This window comes from Natrix helvetica, assembly GCF_964273705.1.
Source record: "Natrix helvetica genome assembly, chromosome: 13".
NCBI lineage: Eukaryota > Metazoa > Chordata > Lepidosauria > Squamata > Natricidae > Natrix > Natrix helvetica.
Window position 1 is genome coordinate 18531560 of NC_138557.1, and position 22757 is coordinate 18554316.

Sequence of the window (22757 nt, forward strand, 5' to 3'; positions counted from 1 at the left end):
ATGTTAAATTCCTTAGGCATGCTGAGAAATTAGATATTTCTACTTGTGCCCAAGTGAAGAAAGATATCCTGTACCAAAAGGCCCACACTGCGTTTGCCAACCAAGAAGGAACACCTGCCTATTATCCTCTTATCCAGCCATATCTAGGTACATTTGATAGGTGCTTCCATCCATGCTGTTTCCTCCAGAATTAATTCTCCTACTTTATCTTTAAGAATCCAGACATAGGGGCACATCATCAATTGTCATTTGCTAATTGATAACTATTGATACCATACTATTCACAAATTATGTGATGTATTCTCCAAAATGTTCTTCAGGCCCTATTTTCCTACAACAATCCATTGTTTAATCTCTAACAGCTTTTGTGACTGAGCTTCCATTGTCTTTCATCCAATACTATTTCTAGAAACATTTCAAAAAGACTAAAATGGATAATGACAATGATCAAATCAAACTCTGAGAATATGGGGATAGGAAATTGATTAGACAAGAATACAATGGGAATAATGGATTAACATGCATAGATTTATTCACATTTCATTGTTAATTATATTAAAATTATTAAATGTAGAATCTTATAGGTTTTGGAAGAGGGGTGTAGAAAATTCTTGTTTATATGATGGAGATAATAATCCATCTGGACACATCATCTTCCATCCCAACTTAACCACCTTTTACTTAAATCTGCTTGAATTCAAGAAGGTTTTTCAAGAAGGCTATGATGTTACCTTTCCCACAGAAATCTTACTCTTTTTGTTTTTTTAAGGGGGAGCTCCTGTCGAAGAGCTGAAAAAGCTGGCTAGATCTCATGTTGCTATGAATATTGATACATTTATTAATTTAAATCCTGAAGAAGTAAAGGTTAGTTCTGACATTGTGTCATTTAGGCAAGGTGGGATTATGTCAAGGCTCAACCTCCCCCCCCCCCAAAAAAAAGACCTGTCTAAAATCAACATTTTATGGCATTCTCATCTTGGGCTATGTCATCCTGAGGGTCTTGCATATACTGTATTTTCATGAACAGACTAAACTATTGCAAGGGTCGCACAAAAACATATCCAGCATTTCTGAAGGGCTCTTGGGTGTGGAGGATGATATGAATTTGCTCCTTGGTACAATTTATTTTATCATGCAACTTCAGAAGATTATCAGCATCCAAGGTGGAATAGGAGAAGCTGTTAAAAGTGTTTTAAATTTCACAAGTGTACTAGGTTAATGAGAGCTGTATTTATAATGCTTTCTGGATAAAAGGAATGTAGAATATTTGGGGGAAGAAATAATCATTAACAGAAAAGCTGGTTGTGATGACACTCCCTGAATCAGCAAAAGTATTGCAATTATATTGCAGAAATTCCATGTCCAGGATGTGAAAGATCTGCTTGGTGTTAATTTGCCTGACCTGAAAGAAGTTGAAAACCATCCTACTGTTGCCATGTGGATTAAGAACAACTTTCAGTCTGAACTGGATTCCCTTGGAATTGGCCTAGTTGGAGGCAGGGCATCTCTGTTCTCTACTTCTATGGGCAGCACTGTGTCAAGTATATCCCTTAGTACAAAATCTGACGGTGTGTTAACTGCCACCTCCCCTATTATCCCGATCATGGATTCAACCTTATCTAGTCCAGGCAACATCAATATTACTACCCCTAGCATTAGTTCTGCCTCCTCAGATTTGAACCCATTCGTTTCTAGAGATGCTACTGAGTCCTATTCAACTCCTGTCTTCAAAATCACTCTCATGACTAATGAAATCTCTCCTTCTATTAACAATACCCAAACAACTCTTTCTGATAGAGTGCCTAAAGATGCTTTCCCCACCAATATATCTGATTCAGATAATATTATGGCTGGGACAAGGGTTCCTAGAGATGCAAGAAATACTCCTGTCCCCACTGAAATTACAATAGATTCCAACAGTGCCACAACCAACCGAACAGACTTTCCTATAAGTGGAATCCCAGCCCATTTCATTGCAAGAAGGATCGACATGCCGACTTCTAATGAACATATCATAAATTCTAGCAATGCCACAGCTAATAGCTCAGCCGCACCTTCCATCCCCACCAAGTCCTCTGTTTCAGTCCCAACTGAAATTGTAATTCCCTTTTTGAACATCACTACTACTTTAAATGAAACTGGTAGCACACCAGTCCCTACCATCTCTACCATTGCCACCGATTTCAATAGCAATCCAGCCAGTAGAAAAGTCCGTCCTTCTGTATCAACAGACTCTGCCACTGTTGTCCCCACCACTTCCTTAAATGCCACAGCTTTTTCAGATGGAACATTATTCCGCAGCACTGCAAGATATTTCAACACAACCATCTTCAGTAAACTTTTAACAGATTCTAACAATAGCACAGTCAGTGCTCCAGTTGTTACTACCACTCCCTTAGATTCCACCACTGTTGTTACCTCCAAAACCAGAGCTATTTCTTATAATGGTTCAGTAACTTCAAATGATACCATCGAAGACACTCTTTTCCATTATAATGCAACAAGTAGCAATGTGATCCCTTCTGTTGAAACAACAGTAGCTTCTGATAGCAACACCACAAACAATGACACAGCATTTCCTAGCCCTGTTACAGATGGACATGTAACTGCTGGTCTCAATGTAACTATTTTTCACTCACCCACTGTTGTCATAAACCTCACTGTTGGTGCGGATACAACCACAGCCAGAACTTACTTCACCTCTGTCATGTCCAGTATAACCAGAACATCTTCTGAACAGCCTTCAACACCCCCTAAGCACACGCTGGCTACAAACCCAGAATTGTTCAGCAAAAAAACCACAACAATGACAACTGCATCAAGCAAAACGACTTTCCATTCTCAAGAAGCCTCTACCAAGACAGCGATTCCCCCACTATCCTCCCCAAAGAGGATGACCTCACAGGCGGCTGCAACCATCCAGAGAAGCAGCAGAGAAGCTCCACCAACAAAACCACCATCTTATCCAACCCCAAATGGCTACATTCATGTGAAACCACTAAGTGGTACGTATTTGGGTTTAATTATTTCTCAAATTGCCTTTGTTTTAGAGGAGGGTGAAACTTTTCAGTAAAGAAAATTGAGTAATTCTGGCCTGAGATCTGAGATGAAATTAAATCGATTTTCCTCAGGACACAGAGGAGCTGTAATTAGAGTTTCTATAGCTCTGAAAAATGAGGCTTCCATTATTATTCTGGGAATATTAGCTGGGCAAGGAAGCATTTTATTATAAGTTAACTATACGTCACCTCTGAGATCTGCAGAGGAGACCCTGGAGGAGTCAAATGGCCACAGAGGCGTTTCAGTGTGGGCAGGTGCCTCTGACAATACAAGCAAGTAGAAAAGCTTGTTCATTGTTCACATTGCCGTCCTGTCGCTGAGCTGGTGGGAGGCCTTGAGAATGGATAGCGTTGAAGATAGATGCCTCCTGTACACAGTCAGCCAGGCGGAATGCAAGTACAATTCTTCACTCAGTTCTCTGTCCCTCGCATAGTTTGGGGCTCTGACTCTGAATCGGCATCGACAGCTGTGGGAACTATCTGCGGAGGACCAGGAGTGGTTGACCAACCTCATAAAGCTAAGCTAAATCAGATCAGATCTAATTTGGGTTTCAATGAAAAATCAACAGGGAATCTTAGAGATGTAGGGTTGAATGAGTTTTTTTTTAAATCCCCAAAGATTATAATACTTCCATATTGTAGCATAGATAACATATCTTGTGTTATCGAGCTCAGTTTGAAGAAGACCTTATCTTTAGTGGTCAGATTTCTCCTGTATCAATTTAGACAGTTAATCTTAAAATAATTATTAACTGCTCACAAAAGAAGAATTCCAGCAACCATATTAAGTAAGGAGCCTCTGTATCAGGGTTTCTCAATCATGATAACTATAAATTGTGGGACTTCACTTCCCAGAATTCCTTAGCCAGCATGCTGGCTAGAGAATTCTGGGAGTTGAAGTCCATGCATCTTAGAATCATCAAGGTTAAAAAAATCTGGTCTACATAGACAAAGTTGTAAAGTGGTTTTTCCTCTTGTGCTCTTTCCAATGGAATTGAAGGTGGGGCACACTTCTGTTTTTGATATGGAGATATCAAAATAGATGGAGATGGTTGCTAGTGTGAGCACCAGCTCTCATGTTCATTTCCATTCAAGTGCCATTTCTCTTATCTGAATGCCTGGAACGGGGAGAGTTTAGAGACAGCCATGTTGTCTACTTATTTGCAAACCCACCTGTGCTCAGGTGAATGATTAAAGAACAACTTTGGGTTCTGAAATGCAAAGAACACCTTTTAAGTTATCACAATACTTTCTGTTAGATAAATCTTTATATGTAATTACATTTCACCCTTCTATAAGGAGTAATATGAAGAACCTCCAGACATATGAGCTTACATATATATTATTTTTAGGCTGTAATGGGATATTAAGAAATAGCTGAGTAAATACACAGGAGCAGTGGTGGGTTGCCAATTTTTTCACTACTGGTCTGGGCTCGCTCCTGCTCACGTGCAACGCTGTCTGCGTATGCACAGAAGTGTCCAGCGGGTGGGCAGAACCTCCCACCACCGCTACTACTGGTTTGGCCGAACTGGGCCAAACCGGAGAAACCCACCACTGCACAGGAGGCATGACTATGGATCAAAGGTCTAGTTCTCCCCCACTTTTTTGGGACAAGACCTTCATCTTGGTTAAAACTGAGAGGGGGTAAGACCTGCTATTGCTTTAAAAGCCAGGATGCCGGGTATGGATTTAGCAAACCCTAGCCATAATACTGGCTGGTTCATTGTACTAAACAACATATGTTAATTACAATTTGTTGATAAATTATGTTTGGATGACTTCAGACATCATGCTTATCCATAAACAATGAGCTGAAAACTTCAAGGATCAGTTCATCTAACCTGTTTCCCCCAAAATAAGACAGGGTCTTATTTTCTTTTGGACCTCGAAATATGACCACTTCTCACCCACCCCAGAAAATACCCCCCCCCCCCGATAATAATATGAAGATGGTTGTGTTGAAATATCTTGCAGATAATAATATGGGGGGGGGGTATTTTCTGGGGTGGGTGAGAAGTGAGGCGCGTCTCTTACCTTTCCAGCTCCGCCATGTTCCTCACCATTGTGTCCAAGGAAGCTTCTGGTAAAAAAAAAAAACCTTCTCGCAAGTTCAATCAAACTTCTTGAACTCACGAGAAAGTTTTTTTTTTTTTACCAGGTGCTTCCCTCGACACAATAGTGAGGAACGCGACGGAGCCGGAAAGGTAAGAGGCGCGCCTCACGGCCCAACACCTCCCACCTCGCCCCAATGGTAAAGGCAGTCTGCCTGGTTCGCTTGCCCGCCGTCCCTTTAGCGAGGGGTGGCAGGTTGGGGTGGAGAAGCGAGACGCGTGTCCTAGCGCTACTGGAGACAGACACCTCTGCTGCATTCCTTGCTGTTTTGTCCAGGGAAGCCCCTGGTAAAAAAAAACCTCATGAGTTCAACTTGCGAGGTTTTTTTTACAAGGGGCTTCCCTGGACGAAACGACAAGGAACGCAGCGGAGCTGTGCCAGGGCATCGTGAGGCTGGGAGGTCCACGATCGGGGAGCGGAACAGCTGCCCGGCAAACCCCCTCTCCAGCTGGGCACAATGGCGCTCACCGACCTAGCAGTAACCCCAAGGTGCCAAACAACGCAAGTGCCTTTGCCTCTGGTTCTCGCAGCTTGGCGCCTTCGGGATACCGCTAGATTGGTGAGCGGCACTCTGCCTGGCCGGAGGAAGGGTGTCCAGGGGACTTATTTTCCGGGGGGGGGGCTTATATTTTTGCCCACCTGAAATATGTGGCATGGCCTTAGTTTTAGGACATGTTGTATTTTCAGGGAAACACAGTATTGCATTAAACCCTAAAGAAGCAAAGCACATAATGACTCCACATGATCTATGAATGCAGCCATAGTAACTTTTTATATTATTCCATATACTCATGGACAAGTAAACTTGATGGAATGACTTTGTACTGTGAGCATGATCTAACCATTGCATTTGAATCTGAGCTTGTATTGAGTAGTAGTCTTAGAAGCGTTCCTTAAAATGCAAGGGACAGATCTTGATTCCTCTTTATTTTCTCCATGCAGCATCAGCTTTAAACACATCACTCAGCTGGACACTTCTGGCATTGTCTCTCACCATTGGAATCTCAATTCAGAAGTTTCTCTAAAAATATGGTTATCTCCTCACCACCCTAATAATTATTGTTGATGGTACCGGTAATACTTTCAAAATTCTACTGCAAAAGCCATAATGACTCTTGGAAAGGTATCCGTGCTAAGTGGACTATGTCTAAGTGGACAGGTGTCAAAATTTATGTAGAAGATCATTGCATCCTTGTTGCTTGAAGATGGAGCTGCATTTATTGTCCCTTTCCTGTGCCCTAATTGGTCATATTAATTTAACACAACATGATCCTATTTCCGGTGCATGGAGATGCTACCTTTCCCCTGGAGTTTCTCAGTTCTGAGTGGAAGCAACTGGAAACGTATTTTTTCAGCATCTGTCTTGGCACCTGGAGTTTAGCAGCAGCAGCAGCAGCAAAATCATTTGATTCCCAGAAAAAAGAAGAAAAGTATTTCATTGATTCAGACTGATTTTCTTGATGCACCAACTGACTGTCTACTGTGTTGGAGGCTGACTTCGATAATTACAGGTGGTTCTTGACTTAGGGCCACAATTGAGCCCAAAATGTCTCTTGTTACGCAAGACATTGGTTAAGTGAGTTTTGCCCCATTTTACGACCTTTGATGTTAAGTGAATCACTGCAGTTGATAAGTTAGTAATATGGCCGTTAAGTGAATCTGGCTTCCCCATTGACTTTGCTTGTCAAAAGGTCGCAAAAGGGGATCCCGTGACCTCTGGACACAGCAACGGTCATAAGCATGAACCAGTTGCCAAGCATGTGAATTTTGATTACATGTTCATGGGGGTGCTATAAAGATCGTAAGTGTGAAAAATGATCATAAGTTACTTTTTTCAGTGCTTGTTGTGACTTTGAACCGTCACTAAATGAACTGTTGTAAGTCGAGGACTACCTGTATTTCCAAAGATCTAAGCAAATGTACATCTCTCCAATTCCCTTATGAGCATCTAATCCAGTATTTGATTCTGAAGTTGTTTGCTTTATCTCTTGTATGCACACTTGTTTGTCCATGAGGAGAAAACGCTGTTTCATAAGGTATATGTGGGAAAGAAGGCTGCCCAAGTATTTGAGGGCTCAGATTATTTGACATATCACCACAATTCTCTGGCTTTTCGTGCTCTGGTGATATCTCCTTCAATGTTCCTTACCATTTACTAGCTCCAAATTTTGAATCAGCTTAATAGATGGAGCAAATGGAAAGCTCTTAGGCATGAGTGGTTCGCTAGGGCTAATGACAAAGAAATAGATTTTGAATGTTAGGGCATGAGAGTCCTATAGTGGAAGGCATATTTTTCTCAACTTGGTCTGGAAGTAATCATTCATATCCTCTGAATTTTGCATCATCACAGAAGAATTTAAATAGAAGTCTTCATCTCGCAATTAAGTAATTAAGATTTTAGTTAGATCACAGCTGCAGACTGCACAGCCCTGGAACTACCTGTCCTACTCAGGTTTTCATACATTGCATGTTTTGGCAAGAGAAAAGAAACGTTCTTAAATATATAGGGACTAGTTGTATAAGATAGATTCAATTATTTGTCAGGCCTGCAGCCATATTCCTTTTGGATCTTTGGCCTGCCACACTTTCTATTATTCTACTATGCCTTTTCTATTGTGGGGAAAATGGGAGGGGGGATTGTACCAAGTTAAATGCTATGTAGCCCAAACAAAATTATTTTTTAGAAAGCCAAGGTCATCCTTTGTCTCTGCACCTCTGCACCTGACTGGAATGGATGAGTGGAATTGCCAGCATGGCAGTGGGAGATGGGACCACGTGATGGGCTGGTGGGTGTGGGGCAAGTTCGTGAACTTTCAATTGGGTGTGGAAAACCGGAAAGCTTTCAGATTTAGGTTTTCCCAGATGTGCCAACATGGCTCTCTTAATAAATTGGAACTTTGAGCAATACTTTGCCTTGGACTCTGATTTAATTTTGGATGCTATTTGGAACATTAACCCAAATCTCCCTTAAAATACTTTGACAGCTACGCTGAAATTCGGGGTGCTCTCTGGGGTCCTGAGCCCCAGAACTGACCTGAACCCGGGCGGCACAAAGACTCAGGGAAGATGGAAGAGGAGATGGAAGCCACGGAGAAAGCAGTAGATGATGGATTGCCTATCTATGTCAAGACCATCTACGTGCCTTCCAAAGCTGTGGTGGAAGCTGCGGAAAGGGAATGCCAGCTGGGAGCCAGGAGCAAAGAGCCGGCCTGTACACTTCCCTCACAATCGGAACTAGCTCTGCAAGATGAAGCCTCAGGATTTACATCTCCTAAGGAGTTGGTGCTGAAGCCACGGGGGTGCGAGATCAGCCTCCACCCACGAGTGGAGGGGACCAAAGCAGACGCAGACTCGGGGCTCCGATGGATGGGGATCCCAGCCACCTTCATGCAGTCAGTCTCTGACCGGCTTCCCAGACCAATTCGGACAGCCAAACGTGAGTGGAATCAACCATTGCCTTAGTTCCGAACCACCCAAGTGGACCCTGGCCCAGCCAACATTTGCCTTCCTGGGTTGAGACCCCGCAACGCAATGGAGTGGGGATTTATGCTCCTTCCATACAGTGGCAAGCGGGTCAGCACACACCCTTACCACTGGAATAAGACCAACGGCAGTGCCCCTCCACCCTGGGGCACAGATGGCCCTTCAAACGGGATGGGGAAATCAATCCAGCCAGCAATAGAAGGGGTGAGGGAATTCTCCCCCTAGTCAGCCACCGATGTTTAGGCTGCAGCCTGTGAGTCAAGTCCCACCGGGGTGGTCTTTCTTCCTGGGCCATGGATGGGCGCAATACCAGTGGACGCCTGCTCCTCCTCAGCAGATGGCACCATTTCAGATAACTGGGCTGGAGCAACCCCAGAGACTGAACGCCCAACTGGTTCCAGCTCCAGCCACAATGCCCCAACAGGGAGAACCAGAAGACCTGGGAGCAGCACCTGAGCCACCCTCTTCCTTGCTGCCGCCTATGCCGGTGCGAGAGCAGGGTCAGGCGCAGCGGTGCCAGCACTTCCCCCATTCACAAAGTAGTTTGTTGGGGGGAGCTACCCCTTCCAAAGATGATTCCCAGCCAATAGTAAGACAGGGGAAAGTGCTGAAGGGACAGCTCCTCCAGAAACCTCAGCCAGCAGTGAGGCAAATGAAGCCGCCTGGGAGAAGAGAAAATTTGGAAAATTTGGAAAACAAGGTGCAGAGATGCAAACCCTTTCCCCAGGAATCAGTGGAGTCCCAGCTGCTCTTGCCAAACCCAGATGAAGGAAGCAGGGGGGATGACGACCCGATGATAAGCGCACCTATCCACCCCTTTGCCATCAAAGCCAAACTCATAGTGCCCGAGATGGGGGTGGGAGGGGAGTGGAGGCAATTGTGGACACAGGCTACACCCGATGTTTAATCAGCATGTCTATCGTAGAGCAGCTAGGCATAAGCACAAAAACTCTCGCCAACCCCATTCGGTTTAAGCAAATGGATGGAACGCTAATTGGAGGGGCCCCTGCCAAGCTAATTACCAACTTGGTGAAGTTGCAGATAGGGTGCCACTATGAACTTCTCAGATTTATCGTAGCTCCAAAAATGCATGAATCAATTATCCTGATTGGACAAGTGGGCACCCACCATAAAGTGGGAGGACGGCATTTGAAAATTGATCATAGGCTTTGGGCTGCTACCCCGTAAAGCCAGAGGGCCACCCGGGGACTATCGAACCCAATAAAGCTGACCACCCAGAGCCTGCAGCCCCCACAACAGACACGAAACCCCCAGGCATCCAGCAAGTGCCAAAAGGGTACTGGGACTTGGCAGGGGTTTTCAGTGAGGAAGATTGCAACTATCTCTCCCCTCATCAGCCAACTAACTGCGATAGAGTTCGTGCCTGGAGCCACCCTACAGAAGCCAAAAATGTACTCCATGACTCCTAAAGAGATGGTAGAATTAAGGAAGTACATTGACATCAATCTGAAGCGGGTCTTTATCCAACCAGCTAAGTCAAAATTAGCAGCCCTACCAACTGCGTGATAGAGTTCATGCCCAGGGCAAAATTACCGAAGCCTAAGATGTACTCCATGATCCGTAAAGAAATGGCGGAATTAAGGAAATACAATGATGCCAATTTGGAGTGGGGCTTTATCCAACCAGCCAAGTCTAAAGTAGCTGCCTCCTCCTCTTCAAAGAGAAGACAGACGTGGGGGGGGGGGGGGGGATGGTTAGGCTATGTATTGACCTTCGCAGGATCAATGCCTTATATGTAAAAAACACCTACTCCCTACCCCTCATGAAGGATATGTTGAACCATTTGGCTAAAGGCAAGGTGTTCACCAAATGACTTGAGAGAGGCGTATTACCACATGCGTATCAGGGAGGGAGATGAATGGAAGACCACCTTTAACTGCCCCCTTGGCAGCTTCCAATTCAAAGTCATGCCATTTGGGCTACAAGGGGCTCCTGCAGTCTTCATGCAATACATAATACACTTCCTCCCTCCTTCCCTCCCTCTTCCTTTCTTCCTCCCCCTCTCTCTCTCACACACATATCCCTTCCAATTATATTTGTAGTAGATATATCCTATGAATTAAAACCGGTGCCCAATAAGTCCTATGATCATGGCATTTTGTGTCCTACAAGCCAATTCACAGAGCTCCCAATTCCGCCTCTTCCCACTCTGGGGGTTAACCGAATATGGCTAGTCAGCCTGTTTTCTCTTGGCCTTGGTTCCTGCCTTTTTAGCAGAGCGGCAGAGAGGGCTAATTTCAAACGGCTTTTTTCCCTTTTGCTGAAGCCCGATTTCTCTGCCACTCAGTGAGTGACCTGGTGGGTATTCGAAGGTGTTGGGCACACCATGGAAGGCATGCACGTCTCTCTCTCTCTCACACACACACACAGACACACCACGCTTGCCGCAATGCAAGGAGCATGTGCAAGTGGGACTGGATCAGCTGGGAGGCTGGCAAAAAAGAAACCTGTTTCTCCGCTGCCAGGGCTCCAAGAGGAAGGAGGCGGGGATGCTGGCCGGTGCTCTCTTCATTTACTGCTCGCCCCTGCCTGGCTGGGTGGCTGGCCGGGAAAGCAGCCGTACGGTGTGTGTGTGTGTGTGTTAGCATAACCACTCTCCCCTTTGACGTTTAAAAAGAAAACAAAGCTGGAAAGGTGGGGGGGAGACACACAACCAAAGTTTTAGGGGAGTTTTTAGAGAGACCCCTTCAAAACCTCCCTCTTTTCCGCTCTTTTGCTGGCGGGGAGCGGGGGGGGGGGAGAAACACAAAGCGGATTGCCCAGAATAGTAAAAAGACCCTCTATAAAGGTCCTTTTGATCCAGAAAGCAGGAGAAGGTGCAAAAGGAGGAGAGAAAGAATTTGGGCTTCTTTTCTTTTCTCTTTTCTTTTGGGTCAAAGCTGAAGTTGTTAACTCTTTCCCTCCCAAAGTGGAGAGAACCAACATCCGGAATCGCGTCTTCTCTGGAGCTCTGGTCTTGGTGACAATCAAGAGGCAACCAACACCCTTCAAGTGACTTGTTTGAGATAGAGATGTGCGCAGGGAAACACGCGCACATGCACCCAAGACTTCTTTGTATGCTTCACGACCAACAAAAGCCTTCACCCCCACCCCCTGAAACCCGAAGCAAAGGCTGCGTTGGTACAAGATGTTTTGCTGGTAAAAGGTGGTGAGCCCAGTTGGTGAATTTAGAACCCCGGTTCTGCTTTTGGGCTTCCTTCTGCTTCTCCCTCCCCCCTCTTTTTTTCAGAGGCTTAGCCTGGGGAGGATGCGAACCTCTTTCCAGTGATGAATTAGGAGACCCTGGAAAATACTCTCTAAATCATCAGTCTGCAAAGCATGTTGGGGGTGAACGCAGCTCAGGTGTTCCCAATGCGGCACAACCTTCCTGGCATTTGGCTTGTCAAGGGAAGCAGCTCTTTCTTTTGGGTAAAGTCGTGCCTGGTTTGGGGGATTTTTGGGGTTTGGGAAGAAGGAACAGGAGAGCATTCAGCTGTTGCACAAGCCCACGGGTGCATGCTGCTCTCTGTGCGTTGCTCTCTGCATGGACCCCCCCATTTTAAATGAAGCGGCTGTCAAAAAGAAGGGAGCGCAGCACACACCACTTGGGCTTGTCCAAGAACCGAATCTTCGCCTCCTGTTCCTTCTTTGGCTCTTGGACAAGCCCATGTGGCGTGCACTGTGCTCCTTTCTTTTTGACAGGCGCCTCGTTTAAAATGGAGTGGCGATCCATGCAGAGGGAGTCCATGCAGATAGCGAACCTTTTTCTTCTGCTGTTTGAACACACCATACAGGCCGCGCTGCCTTGTCTTCCACAGTCACCTCATTTGGGGCGGGGATCCATAGAGAGGAACAGAAAACATGGATTTCTCTCCCCCCCCAAATTGGAAATGAAGTGGCTGTCAAAGACAAGGCAGCGCGCCCCGCATGGCGTGTTCAAACAGGGGGAAGGTGCAGCGCTGCTGCCCTTACCCTTGGGGCTCTTCTTGTGGGACATGCTGGCTGGCACTGCTTCAGGGCGCCCGGCTGCCAGCTCCTCCGCACGCAGCCCGGCTTCCAGCACTGCCGGCATCCAATCCGGTGCCTGTCCTCAGCAGCATGGTCCATTCCCCTAAGCGAAGGAGGAGGCGGAGAACTGGGCGGAGGAAGGAGGAAACCCTAGTTCTGGGACTTCTGCCCCTCGTGCCGTGCTTTGCAGCCGCCGGAGCCCTGCACGAACCTCTGGGGTGCTGAGCAACCTGGTTCTGGGGCAGAGGGATTCCCAGAACCAGGTTGGCCAGCACCCCAACAAGATCCGTGCAGGGGTCTGGCGGCTGCAAAGCGCGGCACGAGGGGCAGAAGTCCCGGACCCCAGCGGGGCACCGCAGCTCCAGCAGTAGCAATGTGGCTTTTTGCAGCAGCACCCCCCCCCCCCCGATCAACCTGCCTTATGGCACCGTCTGCAGCCCGCTCTGCATGGAGTCAAGTTGGTGGCAGGCAGCCTTCACTAGGGTTTCCCCGTTCCTCCGCCCAGCTCTCCGCCTCCTCCTTTGCTTAGGCTCCCCACTGGGTTTGGGGGCTTCTGCCCCTCATGCCACGCTTTGCAAGCGTGGTGAAGCGGGGAGAGAGAGAGAGAGAGATTGAGCAGCGGGCGGGGGGAGCGGGTGAGGGGGGCAGGCGGGGAGTATTCCAGTACTGTCCCACTGGACGAACGGGTTCCAAAAGGTATGCTGAATTTCATGAATCGGTTCTGGCGTACCGGTGCGAACTGGGAGAAACCCACCCCTGGGTTGTTTGCAATATTTAGTGCATTGAAAGGGGTACCCTTTTGTCCCAAGCTACGTGGGTGAAAAGTTGGAATGTAAAAGCTGATAAGTTAGTAAAACAATTCCATGATAAGTTTCCTGATAAGCCAAAGTGTCCCCCTGGGGGGGAAGAGGTGGTTAGTTCTGCTTATGTTAACCCCTACATTATTCTCTTTTCAGGAAACACTTTTCTTCTGAGGAGAGTCCGCCTGTCAGGCCTGCAGCCATATTCCTTTTGAATCTTTGGCCTTCCACACTTTCTATTATTCTACTATGCCTTTTCTATTGTGGGAAAATGGGAGGGGGATTGTACGGAGTTAGATGCTATTTAGCCCAAACAAAATTCCTTTCTAGAAAGCCAAGGTCATCCTTTGTCTCTGCACCTTTGCACCTGACCAGAATTGGATGGGTGGAATTGCCAGCATGGCAGTGTAAGACTGGACTAGTGTAAGATGTGATGGGCTGATCGGTGTGGGGCAAGTTTGTGAACTTTCAATTGGGTGGGGAAAACCAGGAAGCTTTCAGATTCAGGTTTTTCCAGATGTGCCAACATGGCTCTCTTAATAAATTGGAACTTTGAGCAATACTTTGCCTTGGACTCTGATTTAATTTTGGATGGTATTTGGAACCCTGACATTCTTTTCATTTCACTAAGCTTATATTTTAAATCATTTAGCTTTATTCTGGCCCTGCCCAAGCATCTTAAGTAGAGTCCCTAATGTGCCTGCCACTCAAAGTCCAAATGCATGCTCAGATACTCCCCTCTGCATCCCAAAAGATTGTACATTTGATTGTGCATAATGTGAAAGATCTAATCCTCATGAAAAAGAAGTTTGGTTAACATGAAATGGATTGGGAGTGGGTGGAGGTGGGAATGGGCTTTCCCCACAAACCCCATACACTGAAATAGCTTTTTCTCACAGAAAACTGCCAATCAGATGGCTTTAGTTATGGCTTTAGTTAGTTATGCACCTGGAAGCTGTGCATTTATGCAGTTTCACTTGAATAACTTAGTCCAGAGGCAATTGAAAGCACATTAGGAGATATGTTCTGAAATGGACATAGTACACCACTTAAGTACACCATGAAGATAGCATTTAAAGAGTAAGATAACCCACTGTCCAAAACCATTCCAAATTTAATTCCGCCGCTTATTTCTTCTGTTCTCCAATTCAAATTTTTTAAAACGGTAAAAAGTCTTCATCAGCTGGAAACGCTTTCTCTTTCCGTACCCTTCCGTACCCAGCGGCAAAAGTATCGATGGTGATCTCAGAGCTTTGAGATTGCACGTTGTCTCGTCGTGACATTGGTTCCTCCTTGATTTTGGCCTTCTTTTGAGGCCATTCTTCACCCTCCAGAGGCTTCCTTGAAGCCTCCGGAGTGCAAAAAACTGGCCCTATGGGCAAATTGGAAGTTCAGGAAGTTATTTCTAGTTTGCTCATGGGGCCAGTTTTAGCCCTCCAGAGCCTTCAGGGGCCTTCAGGAGGCTTCCCTGACGGCTCCAGAAGATGAAAAATGGCCCTACGGACAAACCAGGACTTCCAGTTTGTTCGTAGGGTCGTTTTTTTGTCCTCCAGAGGCTTCCCTGAAGGCTCCAGAGGGGAAAAAACGGCCCTATGAGCAAACCAACTTCCAGTTTGCTTTTAGGGCTGTTTTTTTTGCCATCCTTCAGGGATGTTCCTGAAGCCTCCAGAGGGCCTAGAAAGGGCGAAAAAAGCATGCCAAAAGCGGGGGGATGCCTGCATATGCGCGCTGGGTTCACGTGCATAGCATTATGAGTGTGGCACACCCATGCCCTGTGCTCCCCCCTGCTTTTGGCACGTGATCCAAACAGGGTTAGCCATCACTGCCCTAGTGTATGTTCTTGAAAACAAAGATTGGCTGCAAAAATATTATGATAGAAAAAAACCAAATTCAGATACTGGAAAAGCAATACCATGTATAATAAATAATTAAATTTTTTTGTCATTGTTGCCAAGAAAGTTCAACAGTTAGTCTGTCCTTTCCCTCCATTTTTCTTTCTTTCCAACTGTCCACATCCTCCTTTGCTTCTTCAGATGCCTGGTAAACCTGGGACAGAGTTCCTCAACCTTTCTGCCTTTGTGGGCCAGCTAGGGGTGGGGAGGAGAAGGGATGTGCAGGTGCTCACCCACCATTTTGGTGGCCCAGTTGCAAATACCTAAAAGCCCATTAATGGGCAGTGGACCAGAGGTTGGGGACTCCTGCCCTAGGAGATCATGTTCTTATCTCTGTTAATAGTAGCTAAGGGTGTCTCTTTCTTGTTTACCTCTCTAACTGTGTAGATAAATTTTCAATAAGAATGCATTATGTGTAGATGTCTCCATTTTCTCCTCTAAAACTGCATCTGTGGGGGTGTGCTTCTGTTTTGGACATTAAAAAAGTAGGCTCAAACAATTCTTGCATTACATCCTACAACACTAGGTTTATTTACTTTTGTTTGCTGAACTCTTCACTTTCAGAGGTGAACTTGAATAGGTGATGCCTGGTTGAAACAAGAAACCAAACGGTCATGTAGTAGAAGGTGCATTTTCAGAACTCAGTCTTGCCCTTGAAGAAACAAATAATATCAGAAATAAAAATCCAGTCATTGTCAAACACTGTATGACCTTTTAGTACGGCTATGGAACTTCATCTAGAGAAATGGGCTACCGTGGTAAATGGAATTGAAATGCTGTGGCCAAATCCCCAAATATGAAACCTACAAATACCTGGGCAATTTACAGTTGGATAACATCAAGCATGGGCAAGTTAAAATTGTGATTAGTAAATAATATATCCAAAGAGTGGAAAAGTGCTAAAAATAATTCAAAGCTATCCATACCTGGGCCATACCTGTGATACAATACCTTGCTGAAATTATTCGCTGGACTGAAATGGGCATTTTGACAAAAGAAAAAGAAAACTTTTGGCTATTACATCCTCTTGCATTACATCGTCACAGTGATATTGATATATTAGACAACTGTGACCCATTGGGTCATCTTTTCAGAAATATTTCCTTACCTAAGCACAGAACAGAATGACCACAGGTGGATTACTATTAATGGCTATGGTTTTAAAATAATGAGAAATGAAGCATTGTCATATTCCTGTATATACATTGTGGCAACTTGACATTGTTCATTGAATGTCTTGGTCCATCAACAAATGTTGAAGAGAGAATGATGCACCTTTTAATTTTTCTAAGTTCCTCCTCATTCAAGCTTTTGTATGTTATTGATCTCAAAGTGGCTTGATTCATTTGGATCTAATTTAGCCTGTTGCCTTTGGTCTTAGATGTCTATCAACCGTGTATTTTTGGAATAAACACACTCCTCTCATCGTTGATTATTTGATACACAAAGCAAGGCATTGCCATTAGCTTCTTGTTTATTATTAGGAGCTAATGATACCAGCCTTAATCTTCAAAAGGAAAGAAGGTACTGAAAGTTATCTTAGGAGTGATGGGACTCTGAAATGATTTGCAAACCAAGCCCTTATTCTTTCAACATAATGTGATGTGATGTTGTTGGTTCACTTTTGGTGTTGCTTGGTATAATGATGGCAACTCATTTGGCAATTTGTGAATAAATCTTCTTTCATGTTCAAATACTGCTCTCTGGTTAGGATCAATGTGAATGGAAGCTTTAGGCGTGTCTCAAATCTGTTCTTTTGAAAGTTGAAGGGAAATAATAGAGTAGAATAGGAATAGAATAGCTGGAAGGGACCTTGGAGGTCTTCTAGTCCAACCCACTGCTCAGGCAGGAAACCCTATACTATTTCAGACAAATGGTACAGGTTTTATTGTCATTGTAGTTTCTCCAATAATTCAACTATTTCATATCGAATTTCATCATTGTAATGATTTACAATTTCCGTCATTTATATTGTCAGTATACCCATTGTCAGTTCTACACTACCTTGAGGATCCATGAAGTAAATTGGAATAAATTTGGCTTTCTGGTTGGGAATTTGACACTAAATGTAATGTAAGGATGAATTTCCCCTTGAAAAATCACAGAAGGATTTCATCTGTTTCTTGTTGGAAGGAATAACAGAATAACAGAGTTGGAAGGGACCTTGGAGGTCTTCCAGTGTCCAATGCCCTGTTCAAGCAGGAAACCCTGCGGTCCAATCTCTTCTTACAAATCTCCAGCAATGAAGCCCCCACAATTTCTGGAATAAAATGTTCACTGTTAATTGTTCTCACTGTCAGGAATTTTTTCCTTAGTTCTAGGTCGCTTGTCTCCTTGACTAGTTTCCATCCGTTGCTTCTTGACTCGCCTTCTGGTGCTTTGGAAAATAGGTTGACCCCCCCCCCCCTCTTCTTTGTGGCAGCACCTCAAACAGTGGAATACTGCTATCCTGTCGCCCTGCTCCTTTTCATGAGATCATCTTTGTTGTACTTCTCTGCACTCTTTCCAGAGTCTCAATACCATTTTTATATTGTGGTGATCAAAACTGGATGCAGTTTTGCACAAAGTGCACTTTATAATGCTTTAGTAAACTTACTAAAGGATTATAAAGTGGTACTAATACTTCACATGACCTTGGATCTATTGCTGTGTTAATGCAGGCTAGGGTTGCATTGGGTTTTTTTGATGGTGCACACTGCTGGCTCATATTCATTGGAACTCCAAGATTCCTCTCATGGTTACTGGTATTGGGCCAGGTTCCACCTATTTTATACCTATACATTTGTTCTTTCTTATCTAAATGCAAAACTATATTTTTTCTCACCACTGAATTTCATTTTTGTTAGATAGGACCCAGTGTTCAAGTCTGTTGTGATTCTTCTGGATCTTGAGCCGATCTTCTGGGGTGTTGGCTATTTATGCCAGCTTGGTGTTATCTGCAAATTTGATGAGTTCCCCTTCTGTTCTCCCATCTAAATTGTTTATGAACATATTGAAGAGTTGTGACAGAACCTTGGGGTACCTCACTGCTTACTTTCCTCCGTGTAGATGTAATTCTATTGAGGACTACATGTGGAATGTGATTTGTCATCCAGCTACAAATCCATCTGGGGGTGATGCTGCCTATCCCACATTTTTCTAACTTACCAAGTATTGGTTGTGGACTACTTCGTCAGATACCAAAATCCAAGTATACTATTTCCACAGCATTTTAAATTCTTTTTCAAAAAATGAAATGAGATTTGTTTGGCATGATCTATTTTTGACAAACCCATCTTGGCTTCTGGTTATAACTTTGCTTGCTTTGCTTAACATGTTTGCAGATCTGTTGCTTAATTTTCCAGGATCTTTCCAGGTATTGATGTCAGGCTGAGTGATCAGTAGTTTGCTGGATCTAGTTTTTCCTTTAAAAAAAAAGAACCACATCAGCTCTTTTCCAGTCTTCTGATTGGTGTTCCAGGATCTTTGAAAGATATGATTCAATGTTTCCAAGATCACAGCTGCCAACTTCTTCAGAGGTCTGGGATATAATCCACCTAGTCCTGGTGATTTGAACATCTAGAGTGGAGAGGTGTTCTCTTACCATTTTCTTGCCTATTTAAATTTATTCCTGGTCTGTTTTTTTCTGGTAGGTTGGGCTATTTTTTTCTTTTTGTGTGAAAAACGAATTAAGCAGCTCAGCTTCCTCCCTGCTCCCCATCACTTCCTTGCCATCTTCTCCCATTAATGAAAATATTATTTCCTTGACTTTTTCTTGTTTTTTACATGTTGAAAGAAACTTTTTGACTGTTATTTTGACATTTGTTCACTCTGAGCCTTAGCTTTCCTGACTTAATCTTTGCAGATTCAGGCTATAAGCCTTAGTTATGTGTCTCTCTTTCCATTTTTAATACTTATCCTTTGTCTTTCAGCTTATCATAAAGTTCTTGGTGCAACCATGCTGGTTTCTTTTTGAATTTCTTTTTCTTTTGCTGTGTTGGGCTTTTCGAGAATGGAGTGGGCGTAGCTGCAGCTGGTGCAGCCAGAGTGTGTTTGCGGTAGCATCCTGGTTTTATTTTATTTTATCAAATCTTAGTACTCCCATTGGATCCTTTTTTATTTAACTAACATTTTTTTGGTGGAGATAACAGACCATATCACAGACAAAAGTTTTTGTTGCTGCCAGGGATTAAAAAGGCACGGGAAAAAGAAAGAAATGCCATGGCACCAGCCAGGGATCTCTCCCTCCAGTGAAAACAGCAAAACAACCAAGAATTGAGGAGCACTTTGTTGGTAAGAGATCTGTAAGTAAAACTAACCTCCCCTCCATTTCCAACAATTCTGAGAGATTAGAACGGGACCTGCAAAGAGATTTGGCAAAACAGCAGCTACTAGCAGCTTTCCTGATCTGGTGGGCGGAACAAACTGAAAGCCAGCTGTTCTCACAAAGAACTAGTCCAATTCCTGTATGGAGTTTGATTCAAGGTTAAAAAGGTAAAGAACAACAAGATAATTCAGAGTACGGAGAGTTTACCTTGGGAAAATTCAACAGAGTTTATGGCAAAAAGCAATGCCTTCTCACAGTGCAATATTTGAACAACTAATTGCCATCCAACATGATTTAGAGACATTGAAAAAAGATATAGCTGTTTTTCTTCAAACACAATATCGGGCCCCAGGCACCCCTAAAGTTCTTACAGCAGACTTGGTTAACTCCCATATGCAGGATAAGGAAGAGGAAAAAGAGCAAAGAGTCAGTTAAAGAATCGGATAAAAAGTGGCAGTCCACTCAGAAAAACAGTCCCTCCCCAGACAAGGCAATGAGAGGGAGATGTATTAATAGAGAAGTCTCACTGGAAGTCAGGAAAGCATCTCCCCCTCCCCTCAATTCCAACAATCACATCGCTCACTACAAACACAACAGATTGCTCTTAGAATCCATATGAACGGACTTAATTACGGATGTTGGAATACCCAAAGTGCATCACTAAATTCCCTAAGCCAGCTTCTGCACTGCCACAGGGGGCAGATTGATCTCCGTGCTGTGGAGTAGCCAAATGAGGCCCCAAATTGGAAGTGGATTCCCCACAGCAGCAATAATTATAGGGGGGGGGGGGACAAGCGCTAGGATGGGACCAAATGATCAAGCATTATTTCATCAATTTAAGATCCACTATGATGAGAATGTAACAGGAGAATCCCTGCATTCCAGACAATTTAAAGACCCTAAAGCAAATCGGGCAGGTTTGTGTGTAAGACAGATGACTGTACATTTGGACTTTGGTATCCTTAATGGGTCCACATGGGGCGACTACCCAGCAGAATATACTTATTGGGGAGCAGGAAGAAAATCCACAGTTGATTACTGGATAATATCATATGACCTCCTGAAGTTCTTACGGAAGATAGAGGTAGACTCGCAACTGGAAAGCGATCGTGATTCAACAATCTTTACTCTCACATTACACCGGAAATCTCTAAGGGCAGGCACAGCCTACCTACCCAGGTTAGAGAGCCAAAATACCCAGGTAAAAATTAAATGGAATGAGAAAAATGCAAAGGAAGTTACTAAATGGATGTTAGTTTCAGAAACCATAGAGCTACGTACATCTCTACTAAGAAATAAGTTTGAATGATCCTACTTAGAGGGTTTGAAACTTTAATTTCAGATTTCAAATCGGTTCTCACTAACAATACTAGCTCATTCCAAAAGGCCAGTCTCAAAGAATAAAAAATGGTTTGATAGAGATTGCGTGCAACTAAAAAGGATATATAATATGAAGTACAGGAAAAGTAAAAATGCCCCTCAAAAAGGGGCATTTTTCAACTTAAAGCAGTTGAAAGCACAATATAAGACCCTTCTAAAAGAAAAGTGCAGCTCTGAAGGACTCTTGGCATAGACTAATTACATCAGTCAGGCCAAAAAATACACCCCTTTTTTGGTACATTACCAGAGGATTGGGGAAACCTCCCCTACCCCCAACTAATAATCAGGTACCGAATCATGCCTGGGAAGAATATTTTAGGGAGCTATTACTGCCCCCCTGTTACCCCAGAAGCGATATCCCATTGATCAGAGCCCTCAAGGCTCTGGTGCTGACAATGTCCTGCCAGAAATAATGAAAAGGGACACCAGTTGGTGGGCTCCACTTTTAGCATCTCTGTTTACATTTATAGATAAAACAGGCCACATGCCAAGAGATTGGGGAGTAGCAATTATCATACCAATTTATAAAAAAGGTAATAGAAATGACCCAGACAATTATAGATTCCTGAGCGTTATTAGTAAACTGTATGCCAAACACCTAAACTATAAACTTCAGGATTGTCTAATTTCAGGGGGGATTGTCAGCCTCTGCTTTGCTGCTTGCTTTCAGCTGCCATTGAAACGGGGAGGGGGGGGGGGATGACATGGTATTTGGGAAGGGAAGCTTCAGCACAGGAGTGGATGAAGAAGGGAGTCGTTTTCTCACCTTCTACTGCGCATGCTGCAGATAGTGGAATTGCCGCCAAGGCCAACCGTCCGGCATACCATCCTGATGATGGGTTTTGAAGCTGCAGCCCACATGACACCTGTGGGGTGTGTGGATTGGACTGGGGGATGGGCTTACTAGGGGGAGGGAGTTGGGTCACATATTGATATCGATGATTGCGTGCGCTTTTGCCTCAGATATCAGCAAGATATCTAAATGATCTGATCTTCCCAAAACAAAGAATAGCTTTCTTCAGAGCCAGATTTAACATTCTCCCCTCAGCACTCCTCCAGGGCAGGTATAAGAGAACACCAATAGCAGAACGGGGGTATGTATATGTGGTAAAGGAGAAGTTGGAGATATCTCAATGTTTTATTGTACTGTGAGCTATACAGAGTTCATAGGTCTGCATATATTCTCCCCCTACTAGAGAGATTGTCAGAGAGCGCACACAATTTTTATGTAGGCTATCCACAAGAAAAAAAATGGTTACAGAATTATAGCTGTCATCTTGTGCCAATTATTTGGAGATATCTCTAACAATTTCTGGACCATTATATTTATTCCCATATTTATCAGTCGATACTTTCACCCACGTAAACCAGGGAGTGACCTGAGCAGTTTGAGAGCATGTATTTTCTTAACAGGGATGTTATTATCCACTTTTAATGTCGGTACTTTTTTAATATATTGTAAAAAGTAATGTCTATTGTTGGTCTTTGACCGTAATAAAGATGTCTATGTCTTTCACCTTAAAAGTTTCATCTATGGAATCCTTCCCAAAGCTCTAAGTTTGTTGAAATCAGCTCTTTTAAAGTCTAAGATGCTGGTTTGATTATGTTTAAATTGCTTGTGTCAATTGAATTCCAATGTGACATGATCATTCTCACCCAAAGTTCCTGCAACTTCAACCCTCTCTATCATTTCTTCTCTGTTACTAAGATTAAG

The 22757-nt window shown here is 44.0% G+C and overlaps 2 protein-coding genes across 7 annotated transcripts in view; one reads left to right on the forward strand and one right to left on the reverse strand.

The window, feature by feature from the left end:
* Positions 1 to 8070, forward strand: part of LOC309398879 (uncharacterized protein) — an 80423-nt gene extending 72353 nt beyond the window's left edge. For 3 of the 4 annotated variants that reach the window (XM_081966149.1, XM_081966151.1, XM_081966150.1), the window contains 4 exons: positions 17 to 147; positions 770 to 864; positions 1352 to 3005; positions 6117 to 8070. In XM_081966149.1, the coding sequence (XP_081822275.1) occupies positions 17 to 147; positions 770 to 864; positions 1352 to 3005; positions 6117 to 6199 (1963 nt within the window). In that variant the 3' untranslated portion in view covers positions 6200 to 8070. Of the gene's footprint in view, positions 1 to 16; positions 148 to 769; positions 865 to 1351; positions 3006 to 6116 lie in introns of those variants that run through there. The other variant, XM_081966152.1, reaches the window with a different exon arrangement.
* LOC309398880 (mesothelin-like) overlaps positions 1 to 22757 on the reverse strand; it is a 69337-nt gene that overhangs the window by 15732 nt on the left and 30848 nt on the right. Inside the window, exon 13 of one of the 3 annotated variants that reach the window (XM_081966155.1) lies at positions 15865 to 16009. The exons of the other annotated variants lie outside the window; for them this stretch is intronic. Within the exon in view, the coding sequence (XP_081822281.1) occupies positions 15999 to 16009 (11 nt within the window). The 3' untranslated portion in view covers positions 15865 to 15998. Of the gene's footprint in view, positions 1 to 15864; positions 16010 to 22757 lie in introns of those variants that run through there. 3 annotated transcript variants of the gene reach the window in all.